Genomic DNA, 21,293 nt, shown 5'->3' with positions numbered 1-21,293 from the left:
AGGACTACGTGCTTTCACTGCTGAGGGCTCAGGTTTGATCCCTGGTTGGGGAATTAAGATCCCACAAGCCATGCAGCATGGCCAAAAACAAAAACAAACAAACCACAAAAAACTGGACTAAAAGTTAGGCAATAGTTTCTTAGATATGGCAACAAAACCACAAGCAGCCAAAGAAAAAATAGATATATCAGGTGACATTAAAGTTTAAAACTTCCGTACTTCAAAGGACATTATCAAGAAAGTAAAAAGACAATGCACAGAAATGGGAGAAAGTACTTGTAAATCATGTATTTGATAAGGGTCTAGTATCCAGGATATATAAAGAACTCTTACAATGCAACTGGGTCCTCTCTTTGGGTCTCATCATGCTGAAATCAAGGTGTCAGCCAGGTTCCAATTTCATCTCAACCTCAGGGGCCTCTTCCAAGCTCACTGGTTTGGGGCATAATTCAGTTCCTTGCAGTTGTAGGACTGAGGCCCTCAGTTCCCAGAGGCTACCTGTTATTCTCTGCCATTTAGCCTTCTCCACAGCTTAAAAGACCACCAGGGGAGCATCTCTGGCTTGGAATCTCTCTGACTTGACTTCCTTTCTGATGCCCTCTTTTGAAGGGCTCACCTGATTAGGTCAGGCCCATCCAAGATCATCTTTTTTAAAAATTAACTCAAAATTGCCTGATTAGGGATCTGAATTACATCTGCAAAATCCCCTCAAGTTCCTTTGCCATATATGGTAACCTAATCCCAGGAGTGATGTCCCACCATATCCACAAGTCCCATCTATACCCAAGGGGAGGAGATTATACAGGGCATGTACACCAGGGGACAGAAATCTTATAAATCTGCCTGAAGGTGAGGGAGAAAGTCAAATAGATATGTGAGGGAAGAGAATTGCAGGCATCAGGAAGGGCAAGTGCAAAAGTCCTGAGGTAGGGGATACCTGGTACACTTAAATGCGGCTAGAACAGAGAGGGGAAGTAGCAGGAGAAGAGAACAGAGAGGGGAGGTAGCAGGAGATGAGATCAGAGAGGCAAAAATGGGCTAGTTTTTTTGGGAAACTTCTAGGACTTTTATCCCCCCAGAATGTTTTTATGAAAATTTTCAAATACAAAAAAGTTTTAAAAATTTTACAATGAAATCCGTATACCTTCCACTCAACTTTCCCATTAATGTTTTAACTACACTTATTTCATCACATCTGTCCATCTGTCTACACAGCTAATTTGGGGGGGATAAATTTCCAAGTAGGTTGCAGACAACAATACACCTCCCCCTAAATACTTCAGCATTCATTATCATTACCTAGAATTCTATATTTAGTATGTTCTTTCTTCTGATGTAAAATGAAAATACAATTAAATGCAAAATTCTTAAGTGAATAGTCATGGAGTTTTGATACACACAGAAACCTTGGAACCAAAATTCCTATAAAGATATAATTACCATAACCTCCCCCCAAATTCCCTTATGTTCCTTCTCATTTCCCCTGGAACCTCCCCTAAGTAATCAATTTTTTGATTTTTTTTCCCACCATGGATTTTCTTCACCTGTTCTAGAACCTCCTATACATAGAGGTATACAGTATGTATTCATGTAGATAAGACTTCTTTCACTCAGTATAATATTGTTGGGATTCATCAAGGGTCATTGCATGTATCAGTAATTCATTTCTTTTTTTAAAATTTTTTTTAATTTTTTAAATTTTTGGCTGTGTTGGGTCTTCGTTTCTGTGCGAGGACTTTCTCTAGTTGCGGCAAGCGGGGGCCACTCTTCATCGCGGTGCGCAGGCCTTTCACTATCGCGGCCTCTCTTGTTGCGGGGCACAGGCTCCAGACGCGCAGGCTCAGTAGTTGTGGCTCACGGGCCTAGTTGCTCCGCGGCATGTGGGATCTTCCCAGACCAGGGCTCGAACCCGTGTCCCCTGCATTGGCAGATTCTCAACCACTGCGCCACCAGGGAAGCCCAGTAATTCATTTCTTTTTGTTGTCAATGTATATACCTCAATTTATTGATTGAGTCATCTGTTGATATATATTTGGGTCGTTTGCTATTTGGGGCCATTATGAATAAAGCTGCTATGAACATTTTTATACAAATCATGTTGGACATTCGTTTTCATCTTAGGCAAATACCTATGGATGGACTTGCTAGGTCCTAGGGTAGATGTATATCTAGTTTTGTAAGAAAGAAACTCCGTATCCGGCCGCTGCCACGAGAGAAGCTGCCGTCATGTCCGCGCATCTGCAACGGATGGTCGCGCGGAACTGCTCCAGCTTCTTGATCAAGAGGAACAGCAGACGTACAGCACCGAACCCAATAACCTGAAGGCCCGCAACTCCTTTTTGCTACAACGGGCTCATTCACCGCAAGACTGTGGGCGTGGAGCCGGAGGCTGACGGCAAAGGGGTCGTGGTGGTCATGAAGCGGGGATCCGGCCAGCGAAAGGTAGCCACTTCCTTCGTGCGGACCACCATCAACAAGAACGCCCGGGCCACCCTCAGCAGAATCCCGCACATGATCCGAAAGGACATACGGATTTGCGTATGGCCCTCATCCGCAGAGCCAGCGCCACCCTGCGCAGCCAGAAGCCTGTGATGGTGAAGAGAAAGCGGACCCGCCCCACGAAGAGCTCCTGAGCGATCTATCCCCTTCCCCAATGCAATAAAGCTGTCAACTGACTTGCCTCAAAAAAAAAAAAAGAAAGAGAAACTTTTTGCAAACTGGTTCTACCACTTACTTTACATTTCTATCATGAATGAATGAGTTTCAGTTCCCCTAAGACCTCGCTCTAAGACCTTTAGTGTTACCAGTATTTTTAATTTTAGTCATTCTGATGCGTGTATAATGGTATAAAAACAAATCTTAAGTGTGCTGAATTTTAAAATGATCAGAGATTTCAGGGTCTTGAGAATTGTCTCTTTGGAAAGGTGCCAAACAGCTGAAGTCTGTATGTTGAAAAGTATAAAATATGAAGTTGCTTTTGAGAAAATTGATTGAATGAGGTTTTGTTTGTTCTTTAGCCAGAAAAACAGATGATACAATGTCTGCATTAAATGATTTTTAAATCAATAATTCTTTTTTTCCAGCTGACTTTCAACCTGGAAAAAGAAATTTAACTTTAGGCTACAGGCCAAAAAATTGGGGAAAAAGTCTTGGTCCTGAGGTTAGGGTCTTTAAATCTTGCCTATAGCAAAAACTCTGGTTCTAGAAAAGGTGCGGGGAGGAGGTAAACCTCCCTCTTCTTAGTAAATAACTCATTTTTGCATTGTGTTGCTTCCTCCCCCCACCAAAAACCCTGACACTAAATTTGGCGATTTTGCATTAAATAACTTTTAAATTGTAGAACATTTTAAAATATCAATTAAATTGGAAAATTTATCATCTTACCTTATTTGTTAAAGAATGTAATTTTGTGCTTAACTCTGTAGTGATAGTTATTACAGAATGCAAAATCGAGAATTTGGAAGATGGCATATTTGATGCCAAGCCAGAATTTGAATTTCTGCACTAACCTAAATAGCTAAAGTTTTGAGTAAAGATGATATAAACATGAGATTTCAATAGCATATTTGAAATTATAATGTATTTTAATTATATATACATATATAATTTTATATTTATATATATATATCACTGGTGACTTTTACAGAATGGTTCTAGAATGACCCAGATAATCTGTACATTATATAAATCTGCACATGACCTAAATCTGGGCATGGTTGTTTTTTTTTAATTTATTTATTTTATTTATTTATTTTTGGCTGCGTTAGGTCTTTGTTGCGCATGGGCTTTCTCTAGTTGCAGAGAGCGGGGGCTACTCTTCATTGAGGTGCGCAGGCTTCTCATTGCGGTGGCTTCTCTTGTTGCGGAACACGGGTTCTAGGTGTGAGGGCTTCAGTAGTTGTGGCACGTGGGTTCAGTAGTTGTGGCTTGCGGCCTCTAGACCGCAGGCCCAATAGTTGTGGCGCACAGGCTTAGTTGCTCCGTGGCATGTGGGATCTTCCCGGACCAGGGCTCGAACCCGTGTCCCCTGCATTGGCAGGCGGATTCTTAACCACTGTGCCACGAGGGAAGACCTGGGTATGGTTTAAAGATCCATAATTGAAAATTTTTCTATTTTTTTTTCAGCTTTATTGGGATATATTTCACATAGAATAAAATTCACCCATTTAAAGTGTACAGGTTTTAAATTTTTTTTATTGAAGTATAGTTGAATTACAATGCTGTCAGTGGTTTTTACTATATTTAAAAAGTTGTACAACCATCATTACAATCTAATTTTAGAATATTTTGAAAACCCTTCCCAAAACCCTTCCCCAAAACCCATTTCCCAACCTTCCCACCCAATCTGTAGCCCCAGGCAACTACTAATCTATTTTATGTGTCCATGAATTTGTCTATTTTGGACTTTTCATATAAATGGAATCATACAATATGTGCTCTTTTGTGACTGGATTCTTCCACTTAGCTTAACATTTGCAAGATTCATCCATGTTTATTTGTGGGTTTTTCTTGGCTGTGCCACGTGAGTTCCTGGACCAGGGATTGAACCCGGGCCATAGCAGTGAGTGTATGTGGCAGTACAGTCTTCAGCATGTATTGGTATTATTTTTTATTGCTGACTCATATTTCATTGTATGGGTAGAGCACATTTTACTCATCCAACAGTTGATGGACATTTAGGTTATTTCTACTTTTTAGCTACTATGAATAATCCTGCTATGGACATTCACACACAATTTTTGTGTGGAAGTTTTCATTTCTCTTGGGCATATACCTAGGAATTACATTGCTGGGTCATATAGTAATCATATGTCTAATTTTTTGAGGAATAGCTTAAGTGGCTGCACCATTTTACATTCCCAGCAGCAATAATATAAGACGGTTCCAATTTCTCCATAACCAAGCTGACACCTGTTATTGTCTGTCTTTTTTATTTTAGCTATCTTAGTGGATTTGAAGTGGTATCTGACTGGCTAATGATGGTGAGCATCTTTTCATAAGTTTACTGACCATTTGGGAAAATGTGCATTCAAATCCTTTGCCCATTTTTTTTTTTTTAATTTTTTTAAAAATTATTTATTTATTTATGGCTGTGTTGGATCTTCGTTTCTGTGCGAGGGCTTTCTCCAGTTGCGGCAAGTGGGGCCACTCTTCATCGCGGTGCGCGGGCCTCTCACTATCGCGGCCTCTCTTGTTGCGGAGCACAGGCTCCAGATGCGCAGGCTCAGTAATTGTGGCTCACGGGCCCAGTTGCTCCACGGCATGTGGGATCTTCCCAGAGCAGGGCTCGAACCCGTGTCCCCTGCATTGGCAGGCAGATTCTCAACCACTGCGCCACCAGGGAAGCCCTCCTTTGCCCATTTTTAAACAGAGTTATTTGTCTTTTTATTGTTACGTTATTAAGTTGTTAAGTTATTGTAAGAGTTCTTTATATATTTCGGATCCAAGTCCCTTGTCTAATATATAACTCACAAACATTTTCTTGTCATTTTACTTCTTTTGAGGCACAGAAATTTTTATAAAGTATAATTTTTTTTTCATCACTGTGCTTTTAGTATCATATTTAAGAAACCACTGCCTAATCCATAGTCACAAAGATTTACTCCTATGTTTTCATCTAAAAGTCAGACTCCCTAAAACTGCCTTAAGGCCAGCCAAGATAATAAATTAGAAGCAGTACCACATCTTGGACAGAACGGTGGAAATGAGTGCCACTCTCAAAAGTTTAAAGGATGAGGGGTGGTGGTCCCCATTAAATCTCCATTTAATTCACCAATTAGGTCCTTGCAAAAACCAGATTGATCCTGACAGACGTGGACTAACAGAACTTAAGCAAGAGGTAACTCAGCTGCAGGGCTGGAGGTAGAATCCTTACTAGAAGAGATCAACACAGACTAGCAGTTATTATCTGGCAAAATGTATTCTTTTTCATCTTCATCTGGAAGGAGTGGAGCATTCCCCCGGTGCCTGCAGCAATTCACATTCAAGGCCACATTACTTCTTTGCTCTCCGTCATAATATAGTCCAGAGTCCTTAATTCTCTCATCATTGAGCAGATTATCATGCTGGTCCACTATACTGACACCATGTTCCTCAGACCTGGGAAGGAGGAAGTGGCAAGTATACTCTGAATACCCTCTTGAAGTGCTCCAGAATCCACTACTGTGGCATAAAAATTATTTTGAGCTGAAAGTACTTGAGTTCCTGAAATCTCTTATCTGCCTCCCAAAAGAGCTCAAAGTAACTGTTATAAATCCTCTCTCCAGGAACTCACAGAGAAGTCTGACTCTTATCACTGAGTAACACCCAAACAGACAAAGTCACAAAAACTAGCAGGTCTCCCATCTGTTCTCCTAAGGGCCCATTTGACTTTCCTAAAAGTCATTTGTTTTCCCTTATGTGCTCTTTCTCTCCCCCTTTTCACCTTCAAATAAGTCATTTGTTTTCCCTGAAGTGTCCTTCTCCCCTCATCTATTAAAACGGTATATAAAGAATTCTGCCAGCACTAAGAGGCGCTGACAAGGATGAAGTTAAGAGGCTACTAGAAATAGTTCAATCTAGAAAGAATAAGGGCTAGAACTGCCAGCCGCAGCGGGAGGGATGGCGAGGACCGACCAACTTGAGTGGCTGCTGAGTGGCAGGTAATTCTACAGCGACCCAGAGATCCAATTTCTAACAATATGTTTTTCCGCTACAATTGATAACAGATCAGATACACCCAGGGTTGCCACTAGCACCTCGTATCTTTTAGGCTGTTATAAAAAGGGAGGGGGGTAGCTTTTAATCTTACCTAAATCTCTTTTTGTTGCAGTTGTCCAATCTGCCTAGATTTATAGCAGATGGCAGAGCAGTAAAAATCGCCCGGGGTATTAATAATTATGACATTATTAAAACTAATTTTCGAGCGTCAAGTCCATTTGGGGTGTCCTGCGAGTGGGCGGTCCAGACCCAATGCGGGCAATTCTAAATTTATAAAAGTTCCCAGAGCGAGAGAGAATAATGGAGCAGCAGGGATTCTGCACACCGAATCCCACCCACGTCCAGTACGTTGCGTGTTCGGGAACCTGCGCTAGCACCGCATTTCCAAACAGCCCGAGACCACGTGGCCACCTGCATGCACCGCTACTGGCCCTTAGACTCCCAGTCTTAGCTTTGGCGCCGAAGCTTTCCTCCCTTGTGGTCGAAACCATTGGCTCCACGCTCGGAGGGAATACGGGCCAACATCACGATCAAGGCTCTTGTCCGAGTGAAGCTTCCGACTAATTCTCAGGAAAAACTCATCTAAAAATTGAGGAATCAAATGAAATTCACCTAACGACATCGAAGAAGTGCTCCTTTTGCCAAAAAGAAAGAGCAGATCTGACCCTGATTCCCCCTACGCTCCTTGGGGGCTGCGAGGGTGGTTCCGTCCGAGGCGGGGACTCCGCCTCCATGGGCGCCGCCATTTTGTTTGGCTAGAGCGGAGAGAGCGGCGTTGTGGGGGGAGGGGTCTCCTAGGCGCCTCACCTGAGCCCGCTGGCGAGTTGTTGCTTCTTGCGCGGGAGGCCTTCTCCCCGGCTCGGGGCGAGGAACCATGTACATAAAGCAGGTGAGGCCTGTGCGTCCCTCGCACCCTTCACGGGCCCGTGAGGACCGCTCCTTGAGGCGGGGGTGTCGCTTCTCCCCGCAGGGTGGGCGCGGGCCTGGACTGGGGCTGTGTGGGAGGGATGCGGCCCCGGCCCGCAAGCGCGGGGGCCGCGGGGAATTGGGGCGCCCCTTTGCAGCCCGGGCCTCCCCGCAGGGCGGTCGCCTGAGGGAGGCGTGCTCTCGGGGAGAGGGGTGGAGGGGCCGGCGGGGCGGGCCCTTTGGAGGGAACCGGGCCTTCCCGGGAGGGCGAGAAGCGGCCCTGTCCTGCGGGACCGGCTAGCCCCCCGCGGGCCTTTGGCGTGGGGTGTGTGGAGAGAGGGTCTCCCCGGCCCCGGGGACGCCCCTGAGGCCCAAGCTGGGGTGTCTCCCGACTTAACCCGGAGAAGTGAAAGGGCTCCTCGTTCCTGCAGAAATGTGTAGCGCCTCCTCATTCCGTTGTTACTTCTGTCAGAATGGTCTTCCCGCGCTGGAGTCCACCCCAAAGATGAGCCCCTTCCCACTCTTCACGAGAAGTGTCTCTGCTGCAGGTGTTGGACTCCAGGCAGTCCTGTCCTGGAACGGCGGCTCTTTTTGGCCCGAGTGTGTGACTGACAGGGGCGCCCAGGAAAGCCGGGCCGGTTTGCATATTTGATAGACTTTTATACGGCCCTCTAAGGCTTAGTGTGCCAACGAACCGTATACGGGGTGCTTGATTTTGAGAGTTCCCTAACAGGTTACTAATTATAACTCCTAAAAAAGCAACAGTGGCAATGGTTACTGATAAACGGGCTGTTTTAAGAAGTTTTTTTAAATCACTTTGCAAAATGAGTTTTTCTTCTAGGACATGGAAGCTTTTCTGTCTTGCGTTAAATGAGAAACCAGAACGGGAAGGAGTGCAAAAGGAAAATGTTAGCTTAGAAGTTATTTCTTTTGGGGTGTGTTCTGAAAAAAATCTCTCTTTTATTTATTAGGTTATTATCCAGGGTTTTCGAAGTTATAGAGATCAAACAATTGTAGATCCCTTCAGTTCAAAACATAATGTTATTGGTAAGTGTTCATGGTTTACTAGACCAGATTTATGTCTCTACAGCCATTTAAATCCTGCCTGTGTTTAGGCTTAAGGAGACAGGAATTGTCTCTGAATATTACATAAATTTATGTGTATTTTTTTCTATATGAAATTACTTTTCTGTTTTTTTATCTGCACTGATGAAATTGCTTCCTTTATACGGTTAAAATACTTGAATAAGACAATCATAAAGTACTCATTTTTATTTGGTAGCCTCGTATGTGTATGTTTTGACAGATTTAAGTTTATAGTGAATGACTAAATTTAGCGTTTCAGCTCTTCTTGGTATGTCATTTTCTAGTTAAAATGGGCACTATTGCCTTATTTCAAAGGTGACCATTCTTTTTTCACAAATTAGATTGTTCTCAGGTTTTTTTTAAATTTCCTATTATAATGTCTAAGGACAGACTACACAGGTTGGTGGGAAGAGCATAAACTTTGAATTGTAACAGAATGGGGTTCAAATCCCAATTCTGCCATGTATTCTTCAAACTTGACTTCCTGAGCTGCTTAGTTTTCTCATTTGCAAAGTGGAAATAATGATATACATCTCATGGGGCTGTTGGGAAGATTAAATGAGAAGGCAGTTGTGTGAGGACAAGGGGCTAATGGTTATTGCCTTTCAGTATAATAGTTAGTCTATAGGTTCTTCAGATGATAAGGTTCCATTTTGCTGGTACAGACAGCAAAAGTGTTTTCTGACACTCTGCTGAGTTTTTAAAGGGTAGGTGAAATGAGTGCTTCTAGACACCAGAAAAGCAAAGAATTGCTATTGACATAGATTTCTGCTACAGTGTCCTTACAGAGTTTATTGGCATGCTAGTTGGCTTGGTCTACCATAACAAAATATTGTAGACTAGGTGGCTCAAACAACAGGGATTTATTTTTTCACTGCTCTGGAGGCCTCCCTCTCCATCATGCTCACAGGACCTTCTTTGTTTGAGCCTCTCCCTCACCCTCTTACAGGAGCACTGATCCCACCATAAAGGCCCCACACTCCTAACCTCACATTAATTACCTTCCAAAGACCCGCATCTCCAAAAAGCTTCACATAGGGGGGTTAGGGCTTCAGCATATGAATTGGGTGGGGCGGGGACACAGTTCAGTCCATAGCATGGGTGAGGTGAGATTCATAGAGAAATCAGTAAAGGGTGAACAGTGAATACTGATGTTCCCAGAGAAACTTGGAGAATCATACTTTATTTTGAAATAAATAAATAAATAATGAAATTTTAAAATTGTGGGCAAGGAAAAAACCTGCCCTTGGTACATCAATTGCAACTTTGTAGTTGGGAATAAAGAAAACATACTTTTCCCTCTGCCTTGCCTACTGGAGAATCGTTAATTGAATTGGTGTGCCATAAGGGTAGCTTGATTGTACTAGAGTTTTACTTACATTTTGATTATAAGTGCCTTCTGATTTTCATCAATAAAAAAATCTTTAGAAACGGAGAAAAATGAATAATTACTAGACTTATATTATTTCCTTAACTTAAAAATTAAAAGTCGATAAATATCTTAATATGTCAGTTGTATACAGTTGTCCCTTGGTATCCTGAATGCTTGTATAAAACTTGTTATAAAATCTTAGTGTTTTTGCATATAACCTAAGCATATGTCTAGATTACTTATAATACAATGTAAATGCTATGTAAATAGTTGTAAATACAATATACCTGCTGTGTAAGTAGTTGCCAGCTTGTGGCAAATTCCAGTTTTGCTTTTTGGAACTTTCTGGAAAGTTCCCCTACCCCCCCACCCGGAATATTTTCAATCCGCAGTTGGTTAAATCCCCGAGTGTGAAACACAGGGATGTGGGATTCAGAGGACTGACTGTAATTTTATAAATGAACTGTAAAATGATGGCCGTTATTACCTAGAATGATTAAATTATATCTTTAGGGCCTATCAAGTATTTTTGTTTTAGCTATTATAAGACAGCTGTTTTACTACTTTGGTTGCAACATTAAGATTGTTAATAGTCACAGTTACAAAGGATGTTATCTAAATGTTCTTTCATTTTAACTGAAAAAACATAATATGATTTTGTTTAACATATTTTAAAAATAGGTCCCTTAATTGTATAAGAAAGACCAAAAATAGTATACAGTGAGATTGTTCCTAAAAATGTTTTTTGAAAGCTTACCACTTTGATTGTTTAATGATTTTGACCCTTAAAAAAACACAGGATTTGAAGGCAGATACCTCATGTGCTGATACTTGAATGTTTGATGTTTAAGTGCAAGAACCATAAACCTTTTTAAGTTTACCTTTTTTCTGGCCTTCTAACAAAAGAAATATACGTGAAGTTATAGAACATAAAGAGCATAAAAGCTAAAAGGAAAAAATTTAAACTGTAATCCTTCTCCCCCAGGCTAGCTTGTGGTTTCCTGGAGAACAGAGCCCGAGGCCTGCTTAGCTGCTAAGGCGTTAATGGGAGGGGTTAATGGGAGGGTGCAGTCTGAGGGCAAGGGGTGGGGGGGGGTAGTGGTCATAGCTTTATAAAGAAGATACACCTGGTTTGCAGTCACATTGGATAACTTACAGACAGACTTTGTAAACCCACCACACCTTGGAAAGCTCAGGTGGGAGAGGTATGGAGAAGGTTTTATGTGCTAGCTTCTGTCTCTCTTTGGTCAAAGTTTACCACATAGGGCATTGATCCCCCCCCCCCCCCACACTGTGCTTTTGGATTGTGTTACTCTGGGGACTAACCCCCCTGGAGTGGTTGGGGAACTGTAACCTCCTTTGGGTTTTCACAGATCTGAATGTACCCCCAGGGTAGGCTGAAACAACCTGAGGTGTTGGGAGACTAGCCTCTCTATTGACAGGCAGCCAAGGCCTGGGTTAGGGCAGGTGAATCTGGGGACACACATAAACTGGGTCTATCTCAATACCCCTTCAGTTTTCGTGTACATATATATAAGTACGCCTTTTTAAATAAAAATTGGTTTGTAGTAATCTGTTGGTAATCTATTTTTTTCTCTTTCAGAATAAACTGAAATATCTTTCCCTATCATTAAGTATTCAACATCCTTAAAATTGCTATGTAGCATTCCACTGTGTGGGTAGGAGTAATTCTTAGGGAAATTATAAATTTTTCAGTTATTTATGAATGGATTATGGTTTGAACCATAATTTTCTGTAATTTTTTAATGATAAATTACCTTTTAAAACTTATTTAGTGATAATTTCAAATTTACAGAAAAGTTGCATAAATAACAGTACAGAGATACAACTTGTGTATCCTTTACCGAAATCTACTGTTTTGGTGTTTTTTTTAATTAATTAATTTATTTTTGCCTGCATTGGGTCTTCGTTGCTGCGCGTGGGCTTTTTCTCTAGTTGTTGTGAGCGGGGGCTACTCTTCGTTGTGGTGCGCTGGCTTCTCACTGCGGTGGCTTCTCTTGTTGTGGAGCACGGGCTCTAGGCGCGCGGGCTTCAGTACTTGTGGCGCACAGGCTTAGTTGCTCCGCGGCATGTGGGATCTTCCCAGACCAGGGCTCAAACCCATGTCCCCTGCATTGGCAGGCAGATTCTTAACCACTGCGCCACCAGGGAAGTCCCCCAAATCTACTGTTAACATTTCCCCACTTGCTCTATCATTTGCACTCACTCTCACACTTATTTTTTCTTAGAGTAAGTTATGTACATCATGGTTCTTTGCCTGTGACTTCAATGTGTACTTTCTAAGAATAGGGATATTATCGTATATAATCACAGTGTAGTTATCAATGTCAGTAAATTTAACATCAATACAATAATGTTATTTTATTTTCTAGCTATGTTGACTGACCCAGAGATTTTCTTTGTAGCATTTTTCCTCCTCTAGTACAGGATTTAATTTAGGATCAGGCGTTGCATTTAGTTGTCATGCCTCTTTAGTCTCATTTAATCTGGATCATTTCCACAGCCTTCCTTTGTCTTTTACAGTGTTATTTTTGAAAAATATTACATAAATGATGTGTCCTTTTCAGGGTATTCCACCTGGAGGCACATGATATCCATCTACTTATTGATGATGATAGTTTTGATCACTGAGTAGAGATTCTGTCCAATTTTTCCACTGTGTAGTTAGTGTTTTCTCCCTTGCAACTAATAAATAATATGGAGATGGGGAGAGACTTATGGACCATGCACATATTGTGCTCCTTATCAAAATTCCCCCTCAGATTTAGCATTCATTGATAATTCTTGCCTTTATTCTGATGGTTACAGGATGATGAAGTTCCATTTCCAGCACTCCTTTCACATTTACCACTTGGTATTCTACTGTAATCAAACGTCTTCACTCCTTAGCTATTTATTTATCTTTTTATTATCAGTATGGACTCATGGATTATTCCCGCCTACCCCGCCCCAGCAATAATTTATAATTCATCTAATTATTTTGGTGCTCAAATTGTCCTAGATTTAGCTAATAGAAGCCCCCTTCAGGCTGGCCTCTGTGTCTGTTATATGCCTTTTTTTTTTTTTTTAAAGCACTTCATTACTTTCTGATTTCTTTAGAATTTATCTTGGATTAAAGGTGATGACTTTGGGGCTAATTTGTTCAGGATATTGGTCAAGATTGAGAGAGAGTAGCATAGTTATTCATGACTCTTAACAATTAAAATTTTGTTAAACAAAAGAAGTTCAAATGAATTCATTAAATCTAAAACATTTGATATCCTTTTATGTATAGAATTGCTTATTTCTGAATTCAGGTAGTAAAAAAAAGTGCATTATAGTTGTCTGTATTTTTGTGACTCTAAGAACTATACATGATGTATAGGGCTGATCAGAAACTGTTTAACATGGAAATGGTTTGAAAATTTTAAATGATTGTTTAAGTATTTTAAATTTTTAGCATTATGTGAATCTTTAAATTGTTAAATATATTTTATTATATACAATTAAAATAGAATTACATGTCCATTGTAATGATTATAAATCATAAAAACCAGGTAGTATATTTAGTTATTCCTGTTAATTTTAAACTATTGGGAAAGAGCAAAAAAATAAACAATGAAATAAATTTCTTTAAGAAAAAAATTATCTGAAGACTATACAAAAATTGCACTCATCTGGTAATTAAAGCTGTTTTGTTTATTGATTTATTGTTCACTGTTCTGTTGTACTTAATTTCAGTTTTTAAGATGTTATGTTAGAAGATTGGATTTTATATTTTTTGAATACTTTCTGTAAAGTTTTATTGTTTTTTATACAAAATAACATGGACTTTTTGAAATTTTGTAGTGGGCAGAAATGGATCTGGAAAAAGTAACTTTTTTTATGGTAGGTATTGTTTTTTGAATTCTAAACATAGTAAGACCTAGGTATCTTACGGTAGTTTATCTGAGGTTACGTCTGCATGAAACACAAGAAATACTTCTTCAAACGAGGTTGCAATTTAATGTAGAGGATGTAGAGTATAAGAATCTGAGCTCTGCTCCAGTGATTAGCCATGTGAGACTGGGCAAAACACTTAACTTCTCAAAGTACTCTTTCACTTGAAAAACAGAGATATTTGCCCTGCCTACCTTAGATGGGTTGTGAGAATCAAATGAGATAATATGTATGGAAGTGCTTTCTAAACTTGAGTGCTGTATATAAATGTTGTAAATGCAGAGAGAGAGAGAGAGATTCAAAGAATGTAAGTGCAGTAGAATAGTTAATATTGTTATGGAAAATGGCTTATCTGTTTCATCCAAATCAATTATTTTAATAAAAGATAGAGGGGTGTAAAAAACTAGACTCAACAAAGACAGTTGTTGGTTGTCAGAAGATAGGAAGTAGAGCTTTGAAAACTATCTCTAAAGATAAAATGCGTTTAAGAATAGTAATGCCTCTGTTAAATTCTTTGGGGAGAAAAAATATTTTAACAGATTTGGACTGTACAAGGAGTAGATTGAAAAAGTTTTGAACCTCTTAGTTGAGTAGTGCTTGAGGAAAAGGATGGTGTAGTAATAGCAAAGGTTCTATCCCTTCTTTGCTTATAAATCTAAAGGGTACTCTGTACCCCATCAGTGGTTGTAATTTGGGGATGATGAGAAGAGTAGGATTGGAGTGCAAGTATTAATATTTCATGATCTCCAGGGGGGATGAGGGCAGTTTGAATCTGTCCCCTCCAAGGTGATTATAAAAGAAAACCAATCCCCACCTCCACCCCCAGCATACACATTCATATATACATACTCCCCCTTTTAGAGTGTCAAAGCTCTCTTGGGTGGACTGGGAATAGAACAGTTGAGTAAAGAGTTCCATTTCTAGGAGAGGGTGGTCCAGTTAGGCATTCTATGGAAGCAGGAATGGCTCCTTCTTACAGAAGACAAAGGGTAAGTAAGTACTGCAGTAGAAAGTGGAAATCTGAAACATTTCCTACTTAGTGCTATTTATTTTGACAAAGTATGCAATTAAGGATATTATAGGAATATATCCTATTTTGTTAAATATTTTAATTTATATTATTTATATCTAGTGGATAAAAGCAACTATAGCATGAAACCTAACCATGTATACTTTGATCAAGAGGTACACCTTAGTTCTACTTGTCTGTTCGTGTATTTCAGTGTTTTTATTTTCTTACCTTAAATGTTTCAGTGAAAACTTAATGTTTTTCTAATATCATCATTTCCTAGCTGATTAATCTGAAGTGCAGGCAAATTTTCTGCATTCCTTTTGTCTATATGAAACAGGTAATCTACTTTATCTGCATTGTTCATTACCTGATATACTGTATTCTGCGAAGGTATGGGAAATTATGACTAAGGCATAAATCCTTTTTTAGATCCTACTAATAGTTGTTTTTGTATTTCTAGCAATTCAGTTTGTTCTCAGTGATGAGTTTAGTCATCTTCGTCCGGAACAGAGATTGGCTTTGTTACATGTGAGTGAGACTGCTTTATGGATATTAAATACTTCTAAAAATACATTGTCAATTCTGGTAAACAAAATTATTTTTTCAAGTTTCAGATCCTTTGGAACATGACACAGTGTATCTCTTATGTATGTTGTTCTGCTGTGAAATTTAGCTTACTATATTAATGCAGGATAAAGACTTAAATTTTATATAATGGTAAGAAAATTGTGCGAGTTCCCTATGGATGGATATGCCTTCCATATAAATATAAATTCTTTATTAGGAGTATGGCCTGGTAACGGTCTGGAAGCAGGTTTGCTGAGAAAGTTAGGTTGGGGATTAGAAACTTTGAGACTCAGAATCAGAAGTTAATTGTGGGGACTTCCCTGGTGGTCCAGTGGTTAAGACTCCGTACTCTCAATGAAGGGGGCCCAGGTTTGATCCCTGGTCAGGGAACTAAGATCCCACAAACCGCAGCTAGGCCCGCGTGCCGCAGCAACTGAGCCCACGCACTCTAGAGCCCATGCGCTGCAACCAAGACCCAGTGCAGCCTACATAAATAGTAAATAAATAAATAAGTTAATTGGGAGCATAGAAAAGCAACCATTACAAACTAAACAACATAAAGTTATTTTTAGCCATATTTGTACTTAAATGGTAACATCATTTGGTAACAATGGTTAACATCCAATATGAAAGACAGTATATTTATAGTAATGAAAATTGTTAGAATTTTTCTTTAGATAATTATGAATAAAAAGTAACTTTAGGATAAAGTATAAAAGGCTATGATAAAATGATGTAACTTTATTTATTTATTTATTTACTTACGTACTTATGTACTTACTTACACTGGGTCTTTGTGTAGCATGCGGGATCTAGTTCCCTGACCATGTATCGAACCTGGGCCCCCGCAGAGCCTTAGCTACTGGTCCACCAGGGAAGTCCCTGTCTCGTTTAAATATGGCTTATAATTAATTTTAAGACCAGAAAGCGAGATTCCTCAATATATCTCCACAGTATCTCTCAGACTTAAAGTTCTTTTTCTAACCATTATCTTTTTCTCCTCCTCACTTTTTTTTTTTTTTTTTTTGGCTGCGCCGTGTGGCTTGCAGGATCTTCATTCCCCAACCAGGGATTGAACCAGGGCCACGTAGTGAAAGAGCCAAGTGCTAACCACTGGACTGCCAAGGAATTCCCTCCCCCAACTCTTACATTTGAATTTTTAGTCCAGTAATCAGAATTGATTCCCTATAGAAAGATCTCTCTTTAGGTTTCTCAGATTAGCATTAAAAGAATAATTTCTTTAGGTATCATTCTTCATTGTATTGAACTACTACATAATAGCAGTTTTCACAATCTAGAAATTACTTGGGCTTGGTATGTAAGTAGTTGGGTCACAGATCAGTCTAAATGTGACCCATATGTTAAATGCATATGTTTTCATAGCAGATTTTAAACTATATAGAATATCTCAAATGTTTAAAAAGACAGTTTTTATCATGTGACTTGTTAGGGTTCCTTTCTAGCATTAAGATGAATCTATAAGAGAGAAGCCTCAAAGTGTTTTATATTTTAGCAAATAGGTAAAATTGGGTGGCTATGGGGTCTTATGCTCTAATGAAGTGATATGCAGAACAAGACCTCTGTAAATCTAACTTTGACATCTCTTGCATAGTTCTCATTTTTAAAATTCAGAATCAAAAGCTGTTTGGTTGAGTTTTGTTATCCTAATCCAGTGTTTGCTGCTTTGGCAAGAAGGATATATATTAGTCTGATAGAAATTTTTCTCCATTGAATCAGGCTTGTTACCATGCACTAAACTTTAAAAGTATTTAAAGAATATGAAAATACCACTTATGCAACACATTAATTTTTCTCATGTTTTAGGAGGGTACAGGACCTCGTGTTATTTCTGCTTTTGTGGAGATTATTTTTGACAATTCAGACAACCGGTTGCCAGTGAGTAAACTGCTTTTTCTTTTCAGTAGTAACATTGAGAATTTTATTGACGCAACTGACTTTTTTCATGCTTTGAAACACTTATTTATAGTTGTACTTCGGCTTTTATAATTTAGTTCATACTAAAATAACTACAGCTTACATACTAATTTTGTCTTAAAGTTGTAATGAATATTCTGGTAAACAAATGGGAATGTGTAAGCTGTTGTGAAAAAATGTCTTTGTCATAGAATTGAGTATTCGTGGCATATCTTTAGTGAGATGATTGAAGTTTCAAAATAATTGCTATGATGAGGGACTCTGAAATGACCTTATTAACTATAAAGTTTCCACTTCTACTATTAGATTTAACTTTGGGCTTTTCCTTTTTTTTCTTAGATCGACAAAGAGGAAGTTTCACTTCGAAGAGTTATTGGTGCCAAAAAAGATCAGTATTTCTTAGACAAGAAAATGGTCACGTAAGCATTTTTCTTTATGTTTGTAATTTCTATACAAAAGAGTAAAAGTATTTTACTTGCCTCATATATGAGGTACTTTTGCCTCATGTTCAACAAAGCACAATTTAGAGCATAAATAGAAGAATCAGAAGATTCTCTGAGGCTGATAGAACAGAAGGGTTAAATGACTGTTCTGTACTCCTTCATGCACCTTAACCCAGGAGTTAGTGTACTCTTTTTGCTTATAGTTGGATTGTTATGTATTTGAAAATTTTTGTTAATTGTTTATCAACAGGAAAAATGATGTGATGAATCTCCTTGAAAGTGCTGGTTTTTCTCGAAGCAATCCTTATTATATTGTTAAACAAGGAAAGGTAAGAAATATGTATCTTTTTAAGTGGAATTTGTTTTCTGAGTATATTCATTGAATGATGAGTTTGGTATCATTCTAGTGGTTAAGTTGGAGTGAAAATAGACGTTATTGTCTTCTGTTTTCATTGATTTATTTTGCACTGAAGTTTGTATTACCTTTTTTGTGGCCATAAATTTATGTACAAAATAGATCCATTGCATAGTGGGATAAAAGTATTTTAGTAGAATTATTTAAGTGGATCTTGTTTTCTTGGTGATCTGTATCATTTACCAAGGTGCACTGTACTGGAAGACATTTTTGGTTTGTAGAAGTTATAATCATATTAAAGAATGTTGTAGAAACTTTATAAAAATCACATTTGAAAAAAGTTACTTTCTGAAATTAATACTCTCTCTGTTAGTATATCACAGAGTTAAAATGCTAGAAAGCTTACATTACCAGAAATCTACCATAGTGCTACATATTGTTCTCCCTTAATACAATTTATATTCTTTATAGTTTTTAGGAGTTATATACTTTATCTGATTGTTCTACTGTTTCCTTGTATGTTTTAACTATATATATCTAAAAGAATTTCTTTTTCTTAGAACATACCTGCAGTGTCCTGATAGTTTTCTGTTGTGCTATATTGAACTAGGGGAAAATCCTTTTAAAATGTCCACTTCTTATTTCATGTTGGAGGCTTTTTTAGGTATGTGTTGGAAAGTTAGCATTCAGAAGAAGTGATTAGAAAGAATATGGAGTTTCACTTTAAGAGCAAGATTTTGAAAAGACTGTCTTTATAAGAGAAATTTCTTTAAAAGGAGGCTGGGGACTTCCCTGGCGGTCCAGTGGTTAAGACTTCACCTTCCAACTCAGGAGGTGCAGGTTCGATCCCTGGTCGGGGAACTAAGATCCCACATGCCTTGGGGCCAAAAAGCAAAACAGAAAACAGAAGCAATATTGTAACAAATTCAATGAAGACTTTAAAAATGGTCCACATCAAAAAAAAAAAACTTTATAAAATAAAATAAAAGGAGGCTGATTTTAAAGCAGTTATCTGAGTCTTCCTGCACACATGCAACATAGGTCCCTTTACATCATTTCAATTTTTGCTCATATGTCATTTCATATAAGCCATCTATGTCTGCCTCTTTTACAAGAACATTACTGTCACTCCAACTCTTTATGCTATATTTTCTTATTTTGTTTTGTTTTTCCTCATAGCAATTATAATGTAATGGTATGCATACTTCCTGTTTTTTTTCCACTGGAAAGTAGGTTCCTTGAGGGCAAGACCTTTTCTGTTCATTGCTATTTTCCCAGTGCGAACTCATACTTAAAACTTCGCATGTGAATAACTTTCAAGGTAGAGCTCTTAAAGAGCAGTCTGTAGCTCTGTAAATAATTATTTTTCTAAAACTTTTAGATCAACCAGATGGCAACAGCACCAGATTCTCAGAGACTAAAACTATTAAGAGAAGTAGCTGGTACTAGAGTGTATGATGAACGAAAAGAAGAAAGCATCTCTTTAATGAAGGAAACAGGTAAAATAAATGCGATTCTACCTTATTCTTTTTGTTGTGAATTACTTTTTCGTTGTGTTATGATACTTGAGAGGAGTTGTCTATTCTCAGAAGTATATTGTATGATAATTTGCCTATATACTGAATGGAGAAAAAATTAGTTTCAGGAAGTTTAAGGTTTGAGAGTTCCAATAATTTGTCTCTTTGAATAAAGAGTTGTTACTGTGAGATAATAGTGCTTTTCTAGGTTACCTACTTTGTGCCTCTAATGTCCTTTTTATTATTAGTGAGGATAATAATGTATGTATTCCTCAAAAAAAAAATTGCTGGAATATCAGTTGGCATTAGGCTTTAAGTTGTTCAGGAGCAAGTAAATGTGAAATTTTGAACTTCCAGTCTTCCTTAGTACATTTATTGTGGAAACCCTACTTTGCTTTTCAAGTGTTGTGCCCTCTCGTGGCTTAGAGTCAGACAGTTTTGAGTTCAAAATCTGACTAATAATTACCTGATATTGTGACTTTAGACTTGACCTCTCTGGTCCATAACTTTCCCATCTGTGAAATCCTTTTTTATAGTTTGTAGTGGTGAGTAGAGGAGCAAAGTAGCACCATGATTGGAATATAGTTGGTATTCAATATATGGCAGCTATAGATAATGCTGTTGTAAGAATTGAGAATCAGTGACGCCAGTGATGTTAATTTAAGTACGGTTTTTTTTTTTAATGTCAAGGGAAGGCACACTGGCTTTTAAAGGAAGTTTAAACAGAGGCCTTTACCACATGTAATAAAAGAATCAGTGTCACCATGTGTTTATTCTCTGATGCTTTTCATAATAAAGCATTTTATTGCCATTTTAGCATCTTGGATGTGGTTACCACATAATATCAAAGAAATAATGCTAACATTCTTAAGATTAAGTTTAACTCATGGTATATTTGAGAATTGATGTTACATAAAAATTTTATTCAACTCCTTCACCCCTCTCCCATTTATTTTTAAGAGGGCAAACGGGAAAAAATCAATGAGTTGTTAAAATACATTGAAGAGAGATTACATACCTTAGAAGAAGAAAAGGAAGAACTAGCTCAGTATCAGAAGTGGGATAAGATGAGACGAGCCCTGGAATACACCATTTACAATCAGGAACTTAATGAGACTCGTGCTAAACTTGATGAGGTAAAATACTTTGCCACTTCAGTTTAATTTTATTTTTACGAATATATTAAACTCATTCTATATTTAATACTTTTCAATGATTTTTAAACACAAACTTCAAAATTTTAAAACCTCTTAGTGAATTCATTACTCAGCAAATTTACACTATCAGTTTACTCCAAGGAAAATGCCTAGACCCACATAGTCCTTGCTGTAGTTGTATCTGAAATATAATTAGGTGGTGGTGTCAGGCAGACCAGGATGAGAGGAAGTCACCTTTAAAGTTTCATGGATTTTTTTCCTGGCTTTTTAAGGTGTAATTTGTAATTAGTTTTGCTGACATGTTG

At 38.4% G+C, this 21,293-nt stretch overlaps 1 protein-coding gene and 1 pseudogene across 1 annotated transcript in view; both read left to right on the top strand.

Annotated features, from left to right (window-relative positions):
• The first annotated feature begins 2,226 nt into the window (after nt 1–2,226).
• On the top strand, nt 2,227–2,633 carry LOC133093534 (large ribosomal subunit protein eL28-like; annotated as a pseudogene).
• Nucleotides 2,634–7,460: 4,827 nt separating this feature from the next.
• The window catches only part of SMC3 (structural maintenance of chromosomes 3), a 32,394-nt gene continuing 18,561 nt past the window's right edge, over nt 7,461–21,293 (top strand). Inside the window, exons 1-9 of the mRNA XM_061193432.1 lie at nt 7,461–7,588; nt 8,577–8,652; nt 13,913–13,951; nt 15,475–15,542; nt 17,406–17,477; nt 17,856–17,935; nt 18,210–18,288; nt 19,696–19,813; nt 20,792–20,967. Of these exons, the coding sequence (XP_061049415.1) occupies nt 7,574–7,588; nt 8,577–8,652; nt 13,913–13,951; nt 15,475–15,542; nt 17,406–17,477; nt 17,856–17,935; nt 18,210–18,288; nt 19,696–19,813; nt 20,792–20,967 (723 nt within the window). The 5' untranslated portion in view covers nt 7,461–7,573. The remainder of the gene's footprint in view (nt 7,589–8,576; nt 8,653–13,912; nt 13,952–15,474; nt 15,543–17,405; nt 17,478–17,855; nt 17,936–18,209; nt 18,289–19,695; nt 19,814–20,791; nt 20,968–21,293) is intronic.

The sequence above is a fragment of the Eubalaena glacialis genome, chromosome 1, assembly GCF_028564815.1.
Source record: "Eubalaena glacialis isolate mEubGla1 chromosome 1, mEubGla1.1.hap2.+ XY, whole genome shotgun sequence".
NCBI classification, from domain to species: Eukaryota; Metazoa; Chordata; class Mammalia; order Artiodactyla; family Balaenidae; genus Eubalaena; species Eubalaena glacialis.
This window is presented reverse-complemented; position numbering and strand designations above follow the sequence as displayed.